The following is a 10,278-nucleotide window of genomic DNA, read 5'->3' as shown; positions in this document are numbered from 1 at the left end:
GAGTGTGTGGCAGAAAGAAGAGGGAGAGAGCAAGGTGAGGGGAGGGAAAGATCAAACGGTGAGGGAATATAGGCCCAGGAGCGGTCCCTCTATGCCACAGCAGCAGCGTGGGGAGTGGTGACCTTGGACCAGGAGAGGTTTAGGGCTGGAGGTGAGTGGTAGTCTGGGGCTGAGCTGTAGCAATATTTTGCAAACCTTTCATGAGAGGGGAGGGATCCCCTTTATGACACAGGGTATTGTGTTACGAGGACCCGTGACTATTTTACAGGCATGGTAAAGATGTGTTATGATTTTTGCAATATCATAAACAACAGTGATAGGTTAGCACCCATTAGCCTAATCTATCAACTGTGGAAATTGTGAGCAAGATATGCCCTGCTCTGATTATTTATTTATTTTTGTAAAAGTTTTATTTTTATTGCTCTGAATATTTTTAATTGTGATATTTTAAAATTCAATATCCAATAAAAAGGCCCTCACTTCCTACTGTTCCACTCTCAGTAAAATAACTGATTATTGAGTCACTTCCTTATGTCTCTTCACTTTGCAGCACCAGCATGGAGAAGTCACGCCAGAAAACTCAGATTTGCTATTTAACTGAAAAGGTTGACATCAAGCCTCGGTCACTGACACAGCCTTGATTCTGCACACTATAAGCATGATTTAATACTTAGAGACAAGCTGCCTTGACCAGACAGACAAGAGCATGATCCATGTTTCTATGTGTTCATGAAGGACATCCGAACAAATGAGCCTGCCTTGAAGCTTTCTGAGGCTGCATAGCGAGCCATGACCAAACCTCATGTTACGTGCTTTGAATTGATGATCAAGATTGGACTTGGACTATGAAAGACTATTACTGGTGATGACTGTGTGACTATGACCCAAAGGACTATCCCTATTACCACTCTATTTTTGCTTTAACTTGCCTTCCAAAACCAACCTACAAATATATCCCCTATGCCTCTGTTCTCCTACCATTCTAGCTCACCCCTCCCCTTCAAAGCACCAGGACATCAAGATGAAAGAAACACAACAACAAAATGCTTGTTCTTCAGTGGAAGACCAATAAACAAAGCAAATGTTTCAATATTTTTGATCTACTTCCAGAAATAACTCTTGACCTGACTTTAACCACAGAAAGATGACTGAAGGAAGACCTAAATATACATAGGACCTCACATACGACCTTATACAAATGGGTCTACTCTGCATTGGACTGACTGATGCTAATAAAGTACACATTCAGGATTAACCACATAAAGAACACCACATGTATTAAAGCAACATCACAAAATGAAAGCACAACTTAACCAATGACAATGCAAGATGAGAAAATCAAGAGACGAAACATCACAGTAATACAGAAACAAGAGTCATCAAAACCACAAATTGACAACACCCATACAAGCAGAACTGAAGCAGACTGCGTTTTTAAGGAAGTCCATAAGATAATAGCAGATTTCCTCAATCTAGGGTGCAAAACAACAAACTCTGCTTTTCCAAGACTTCAGTCCAAAAAGATCTATAGAACTGATCTAAAGAATTGAAAATATAAATAAGTTACTGTGGAAAAGTGGATTATTATGTGGTTAGGCCTCACCATGTAATACTAACTTGATACCCCAAAGATGGTCCCAGGATTAAAAATAATAAATCTTTCGCTCAGTCTTGGTAGTATGGTTAAGAGCAGTTTTACAAGAGGAACATGTGTTAAGCATTTTACAGTACCAACTTGGACGGTAATTGGCACACCTCAAAGGAAAACAGGCACCAATGTATAAAACAAAGGCATATTTTTATATAAATTTAAAGACTAAAATTAACAAATTTATATTTTTTAACCATAGTTATAGATTTTATTTTAAAAAAGGGACTAGTGGCAATCGGTCACTTGCCGGTCGAATTACGTGAAACTCAAGGAGGGTTAAGGTGATGCGGGTCCGAAGACCAAGCCACAATACTCAGTTCAGTTTAATCTGGCCCGAGAGGCCTGGGGGCATAATTGTCCTGGCCATCCTTGGTGCTAAATAGGGAGCCACAGCAGAACTAAGTCAACAACAGGCCCATTGCCGTGGTCGGTTGATGGTGCTGCATGGTTCTCTTTTATTGTTGCTTGAGTAAAGGGAATGGTAACCAAATTGCTCACCAACAAGTCTTGGTAGTGGTAAGGTCAGTAAAATAATACTTTGATGTCAAGATTTCCAGGGGTAAACAGTAGTCACCCGAAACTTGCTGGAGGTCAGAACCAAGTTTCCCACAATGCACTGTATCACCAAATTTTGGACGATTCATTGGAGAGCTAAATGGCCAGCAATTCATTGGTTCCGGTATGTTGTTTTTACCTGCGGTTAAAGGGATCTAGCGCCACTAGCCCAATGGGGTCAGGAGTTGCCCTTGGCTATGTCTAAGGGAGTCAGTCTTTGGTCCAGGATGAGTTGCAGTTGCAGGAGCATTGTCACTGGTGCAGAGTATGTGACCTGTGGTATGTCCAGCTTCTATTGTTGGAGACTTGGGTCTCTTTTTTGTCCTTCTAAGCAGTATTCACAGATCTCAGGTTCAGGTGTCAGGGGCGTCCCTTAAGTCCTACATTTAGAGGCGTAAGTGGAATGTATGCAATCGGGCAACTTGGCTGCCTGCCCCAGCGGCGGTCACCAGGATGTGTTCACCGTTGCTACTCAAAATCCTCTATTCTGCCACTTCTAAAAATGGCAGAGACCTTCCTTGGCTCTACAGGGCAGTTAGCCTACCCTAGGTGAGTGCCTAGCCTTCTGGGGCTGTATGCCCTCTGACTAACTAATTGTTCTGCTTGCCCCAGTGTAGATTTGGCGGGGGCAGAGGGAGAATGACGTCATCCTTTGGGTGTCAGCCTGCGGGCATATCAAAGGCGCTGAATACTTTGAAGCTCACCGCCTTGATATGCCACTTCACCAGCCATGCTGTCAGGGAGAGGGGTGTCATCTCCTTCCCAGCCAGACATTTGTTTCTGGTTCCTCTGACTGTTCACACTGCCTGCCATGAGTTCAGATTCCTGTCTTAGCGGTGGCAGCTGAAGGCTGCTAGAAAAACAAAAAGAAAGGCTGTGATAACCAGGTGGGCAGTCTCTAAGGAAGACACCTGGGTGCCTGCCACATCAAACCCGACATTAGAATCATGTCAGGGGTTGATGAGGCATGCCCATATTCGGATATTTGGAGGTACTGTAAGGACGCTGGTGACCTCGAGTGTGCCCGGGTGCCAGCCCATGTTATACTAAGGATTGCTGACCACTTATAGTTGTCCTTAATGGAAAGGGCTACTATATGCACATATGAACTTGCATTTATATGTCCATACCTCTAGTATACTGCAACTTGCCTCCTAAACTCCACCCTAAAGTAGAATGCCTACCTTAAGGGTTAACTGACATATGTCAAAGATGGTGCTTTGACTTTGCCACTCATGGAGATGGCAATGTCACGTTCGTGCAGTCTGCATTGTCACACCTCCTATAATCAGTTTTCTTGGGTCACTCAGCGTGGCACAAATTGTTCTTGAGGCCCTGGACCCTTTTACCTCCAATGCCCGGGGTACCCTCGGTACCACTTTATTAGGAACATATAAGTGTGTTAAATTCCATGCCAATTGTGAGTACAAATTTTCTGCATCTTTTCTAGGGAGAGATCACTGGCGCCTGGGCAGCATGCGCCAGTGCACCTTTAGAGTCATAACCGTCTGCATTCGGGCAAAGGTTGTGGGAGTGATCATACAAAAAAGGCACTTTCAAGCAATTACCCTAAGGACAATACCATCCATATAAGTGACTCATCTACCATAGAGAGATAAAATCGGTTTTCCACCACTACATACTTTCAGAGCCCTCACAGAAAAGGATTTCCTTAACTTTACTTGAGCCAACAACTTAGCATAGAGAGCTGAGCAAAGAGGCAGCTCTGGCTCTAATGGCTCATTTACAAGCCCGCCTTGAAAATCTTTGACATGTAAATAATGCATCAAAGATTAAGGGTCTTATTACGACTATGGCGGTCCATTGCCATATTCTGAGCGTGGTGATTGGACCCCCACTCGACCACCTCTTTAGCCGGGGATCCGCGATCCCTCAGTGGTGATGCGGTGGTCTGAGGCCACAATATGCTGGTGGTGCCTCTGTGGCTACACCATGCATATTGCAAGTTTCCTCACTGCCACAGTTTTCATGGCGGTGAGCCTCCAGGGTCCCCTGTTGCCTCTGTGCCAGGGAATGCATTCACCCTCATGTTCCAGAACAGCATGGACTTTACAGTTCATGCCGTATAGTTTGGTGAAGCAGTTAAGCTGGGATTGAACACAAATTTCCAAATTTCTTACTTTGCAGGATACACTGAAGCAGTACATTTTTCCGATGTCAAAGGCTAGTACTTTGACCTTAGTGCTTCGAGATACGTGAGGGTAAAATGAAGACTCCACATTTAATTGTTTGCAGTTTTTCACAGCACAAACCTTGCCTATGGACAAAAATAATGCTTTCGAATATACAGGCAGGCTTTCACTTTTTTTTTGTTTTGGTACAGGGCAGTTTACTAGATGCTGAATAGAGGCAAGGATTTGAACTTGGCTCACGTTTGTGCATTATCAGTAGCTGTAGGGACAGGGCTGTTTAGTCTTCTATTTGACTCACTTTGGGCTCAAGGTACCCAGCCAACCATAAGTATCACCTTCAAACCCGGTATCTCAATTTTTCTTTAAAAATATCCTTTGCACAACCTGTGCATCGGAGGTAGTTAAACTGCACGTCTCTGAAACTAGGTTCCTTTCCAAAACTAGAGGAAAACCTCCTACTTTAGACTATTCTTCAACATGAAAAAAATCAACTCACCCTACCCAACCAACTACAGATTTTTATCAAATGACACTTTCTTAGCAGAAATATTTGAAAGATTACTGTTTACTCAACTGCCAGGATTTACAGAAATAAATTACTTTGTCAGAGCAACACTACAACTTCACACCAGGCAGAGGCACAGAATCAGTCATTTCATCCTTTTTGGATGAGCTAAAACTCAAAGTGGGAACAGAGTGCCCAACCTGTTTCTTCTGGACCAATTAGCTGCATTTTAAATTGTCCACCACCACACGCTACTAATAAGACTCCACCATCCCAGAATACTTGAAAATGTACTACAATGGATTGCTTTATACCATCAGATCATCAAATTGGTGTTCCTCAGTGGCCATCATATCTCCTTTTTAAGCATCTGGGAACCCCCTTGCCAGACCTGAAAAATGTATTCAACATCACTTGAGTAACTCCTTTGTGCATAAATGCATGAATGCGTAACCACCTAAACCTGAAACACCACAAAGATAGTGATCTGGGACTAAGACAGAGGTAATGCTACTCGGCAAGCAATGGACAACTATCCCTCCTACACTATGGCCCGATGTGTTCGGAGAAAATCCCCCCCCTAAATCTGAAATCAAGACACTCGGGGTGTGGCTTGAGCCACAGCTTACGATGAAAACCCATGCAACCAAAACCTCGGACATATGTTTTGGACTCATGCGCACGACCCGTAAAATCCTGCCCTTACTCCCACCTATGTCCAGAAAGCTTCTTATCCAGGGTCTAGTGTTGTCCCGTCTGGACTACAGCAATCTGGTCTATCTGGGAGCCCCCGAGGCTACCATCACGAAACTCCAGCGGACACAGAACGCGGCAGCACGCCTGATTACCAACACCCCCTCCAGAATATCTGCCAAGCCAGCCCTCAAAACCCTGCATTGGCTCCCCGTGCGCCAAAGGGTGCACTTTAAAGCAATGTGTACAACACACAAGCTTTACAACGGATCTGGTCCAGCGATCCTCAGTAAAATGATCACACCTTACACAGCAACCAGATCACTACGATCTCAAAATGAGAATCTAGTCTGCATCCCCAGATTCAAAAAAGCCCGCACAGGAGGTCGACAATTCTCCGTTCAGGCGGCTAAGGGCTGGAACGCACTCCCTCGCGCCCTCAGACTGGAATCCAACTACCTTGCTTTCCGCAAAAAACTAAAGACCCATCTGTTTCCCAAATAACTCCCTTCGACCGCTTTCCCTCTCAATAGGACTTCAAGTTACATAGCGCGGGGATGCCCTTGGGTCACCAGGCGCTTTAGAAATCGCTAAAATAAAATAAATAAAAATAAATAAAAATCTTGGCCTTTTGAGCAATGGGAAAAAAGTACCAGCGTACTCCCATATCGTCCAAGAAAAGCGAGACGCCGACAATATCAAGAGAAGTCAGAAGCCTAGGGGTGATGACGTATCAAAATCCATAATTTTTTACACATGTCAACAAAATCACAAAGAACGTCTTGAAGCACAAAGAACTCACTGTGGCACATCTGCCCATACCTGGATACTAGGAAAAGTGCTAAGCTATCTTTCTACTTGCAGTCTTTAAGTTTGACTTTCCCAACAGCCTAAACATCTGCACACCAAGCTTTATCATCCACAATATACAACCAAACAAAATGCTACCACAAGGCTCCTTCTTTGCCATCATTGAATAGAATGCATGTCTCCAGTCCTCCATTCACTGCACTGTATATCTGTAACTGGAAGAGCAATGTTCAAGGAACTCTGCAGTGTTCACAGTGCCTCCAAAAGAAAGGCAATCATAACAAAAAGTTAAAATCAAGCAGTATAAACAAAGCAAGACACTGCACTCCAAGATTGCCCTCCAGGGGAATATATCGCATTGCAATAAGAATCCATGGGAGGCACTTGTTTCTCAGTACAAGTTGCCACACTCTGGAGCTCAGTACCAGCCAAAATTGTAAGTATTCAGGAGCATTTACACGTAAAAAAACATTAGAAAACAGGACTATTTCCAAGGTAAATACATCATCCCACCCCCCTGGGACAAAAGTCAGAATGATTATAGCACCTTCAGTTATAATCTACAACTTAAAGCCTATAGACATGTAACAACCCAACCAACAGACTGCATTATATACCCAGGTAAGTTAAGAAGAGCTAACCTATGGCTCGCCTGGTTTTTATAAAAACTTCATTCATTCATAAGACATCTGGTACACACTAACACTAATACCCAAATATACACTGCTCAGTGGGCAACTGTAGCTCATACATGCTGCCCTATAAGTCTATTATACTGCTTAGTCCTCCTACACTCACATAGGACATATCTACTACTGGTCTTGTCCATCACCTGGCACTCTACCAGCCAATTAACCAGACACCACCAAAACAGTCCGCATGGAATAACTGAATAGATATGACACACACTGCTGGCTGTTTGGGGAACTACAATCTAATCCACCCTGCAGGTCTCAACTAGCTATATACTAAAACTGTTCTTCACTTTTGACAATAGCATTCATGTATGGGGCGACAGTAGGTCCAGCTCAGCATATCTCTCCCACTTCTCGGTCCAACCTGTACCAATCCATTAACTTTGAACAAAATATCAGGATGAACAACCCAGGACAGTAACTATCCACTCAGAATGTGATTCTAAGAAATACCATAGAGGGACCTTAAGAACTTCTTAAAGCCACCAGCTTACTGAAAACGATATACTCTATTTCTTGTACTTTTTCATTCACCATATTGTTAAATGATGCATTCCAAAAAAGGATAACCTCGCTTTGGTGGTCATTATGGCTGACATGGAGGCACTTTTCCTGTAAGATGAGAAACAGCATCTTTTCAACCACACAACTTGCACAGTGTAGTTTGCCGCCCATGGAGGTAAGTGCTTCTGTGCCATGCATAGAGGTATTGAACACTGTATAGACACTGCAATACAATTAAATACAATACTAAAGAGACCTTTGTCCCTATAGTCTTACATGTAGCTTGGGGTTGCTCAATATTACTCTTGAACAATCTAAACACAAATATATGATGTACAATTCCAAAAACATAGTATTTCTAAGGGGCAGAAAGATCAAAACGATAAGCACTACTGTCCTTTTTAGTCAGGGGAGTACAATGTGACCCATTGGGACCCAACAGCTGAGATGTTCCTCAACCACCATGGACAGAGTTCAGCTACAAGCAGCTCTCCATATGATATGATTCACTAAACTTTGGTGTCTCTGAAAAGCTTACCATGGCTGCAGTGTCCATTCCCAGCACCAGTAGCTCCCTTGCTAAAACATGGTCTTTGATGACTATTTATAGCTGGTACTGGTCTCCACTCTTTGTGATTGTAGGTTGACCATTGCATAATTTTAAATGGATTTTATAGCTTTGACTTTTGACCATTAATTGGCAACAGTAAAACCACTACTCCAATGTGGGTGTGACAAATACTTTACTTTGAGTGTGGTGCTTTTCTTGATATCTTTCTCATTCTCAGTCAACTGGGTTCCAGATTCCAAACCAGAACTACTGAGCAAGGAGGAAAAAGGGCAACCAATGATTGCACATTTACTTTTGCCTCAATAGTCATTTATCAATATGGTCTTTAACCCCTTCGGGGCTGATGACGAGCTGGGCTCGTCATGGCGCACACCGGTCGTGCGCTGATGACCAGGCCAGCTCGTCCTGAGCCCCACCCTCGGGGGAAGCGCTGGCGCTCCCCCCGAGGGTCTCCGATCTTGCTCGTTTTGCTGGGGGCGGCAGCGGAAGGGTTTCCGCTGCCGCCCCGCCCCCCCCCATGGGAATCCCTGATGACATCCGCGCGCACAGCGCGCGCTGACATCATCCGGGATTCCCAGCGCTCGGGAAGCCATTTGCTTCCTGCGCGCTTGGAGGAAAGGTAGGTTTCTAATGTCTGGCGGGGGTTTGGGGCCGCAAAGATTTTCCTCTCCCCTGATGTCTCTTTGCAGGGCATTTCTGCCTCACGATCACGCACAGCGTCGCGATTGTGCGGCGGAAATGCCCCCACTAGCACCAGGGATTTAAATTTAGTTTATAGGAAGCGACCCCTTGGGCAAGGGTCGCTTCCAGGTGGGGTCTGAATGTTTTCGTTTTTCTGCCCCCCCCGGGGGCAAATCGGCCCGTTTTTTCGGCCGTTTTGTCCCCAGGGGGGGGCAGAAATTCCCCACTAGCACCAGGGTTGTTTTTCGGTGGCAATATGGCGGCCATGTTTGTTGTTTACGTTTTTCTGTCCCCCCGGGGGGCAAATCGGCCCGGTTTTTTTTGCTGTTTTGCCCCCAGGGGGGGCAGAAAATGCTCACTAGCACCAGGGATTTTGTTTTTAGCTTTTAGGAAGCGACCCCTTGGGCAAGGGTCGCTTCCAGGTGGCCTCACAATAAACTTTTTGTTTTTCTGCCCCCCCTGGGGGCATAAATTTCCCTCTAGCACCAGGGATTTTTGTTGGGGCAATGTGTTTGTTTTGGGAAGCGACCCCTTGGGTAAGGGTCGCTTCCAGGTGGCCATGATTGTGTTTTTGTTTTTCTGTCCACCCTGGGGGCAAATTGGCCCGTTGTTTTTGCCATTTTGCCCTCAGGGGGGGGGCAGAAAATGCCCACTAGCACCAGGGAATTTAAATTTAGTTTTTAGGAAGCGACCCCTTGGGCGAGGGTCGTTTCCTGGTGGCAAGTAATTATGTTTTTGAATTTCTGCCTGCCCATGGGGCAAATTGGCCCTTTTTTTTTACGTTTTGCCTCCTGTTTTTTGGCCCACTAGGCCCTGTGATTTGAGTTTTGTTCCAATGTTGGTTTTAATTTTGGTTGTTTTTTACTGTCCGCCTCCCTTGGTGCCGGTTGGTCTTTTTTTGTCCTTACTGCCTTGGCTGGCGGTGTGTGGGGAGTGGTGCTTGGCTGGCGGTGTGTGTGGAGTGGCGCTTGGCTTGCAGTGTGCTTGGAGTGGTGTTTGGCTGGCGGTGTGTGTGGAGTGGCGCTTGGCTGGATGGTGTGCGTGGAGTGGTACTTGGCTGTCTGTGCACGGAGTGGTGCTTGGCTGGCAGTGTGTGTGGAGTGGCGCTTGGCTTGCAGTGTGCGTGGAGTGGTGTTTGGCTGGCGGTGTGTGTGGAGTGGCGCTTGGCTGGATGGTGTGCGTGCAGTGGTACTTGGCTGTCTGTGCACGGAGTGCTGCTTTGCTGGGGGTGTGTGTGGAGTGGCGCTTGGCTGGATGGTGTGCGTGGAGTGGTACTTGGTTGTCTGTGCACGGAGTGGTGTTTGGCTGGTGGTGTGTGTGGAGTGGTGTTTGGCTGGCGGTGTGTGTGGAGTGGTGTTTGGCTGGCGGTGTGTGTGGAGTGGTACTTGGCTGGATGGTGTGCGTGGAGCGGTGCTTGGCTGGCGGTGAGTGGCGCTTGGCTGGCGGTGTGCGTGGAGTGG

The 10,278-nt window shown here is 45.6% G+C and overlaps 1 protein-coding gene across 1 annotated transcript in view; it reads left to right on the top strand.

Annotated features, from left to right (window-relative positions):
- The first annotated feature begins 2,708 nt into the window (after positions 1-2,708).
- Positions 2,709-10,278, top strand: part of LOC144820050 (uncharacterized) — a 73,263-nt gene continuing 65,693 nt past the window's right edge. Inside the window, exon 1 of the mRNA XM_078677705.1 lies at positions 2,709-2,755. Within this exon, the coding sequence (XP_078533831.1) occupies positions 2,709-2,755 (47 nt within the window). The remainder of the gene's footprint in view (positions 2,756-10,278) is intronic.

The sequence above is a fragment of the Lissotriton helveticus genome, chromosome 2_1 (assembly GCF_964261635.1).
Source record: "Lissotriton helveticus chromosome 2_1, aLisHel1.1, whole genome shotgun sequence".
NCBI classification, from domain to species: Eukaryota; Metazoa; Chordata; class Amphibia; order Caudata; family Salamandridae; genus Lissotriton; species Lissotriton helveticus.
This window is presented reverse-complemented; position numbering and strand designations above follow the sequence as displayed.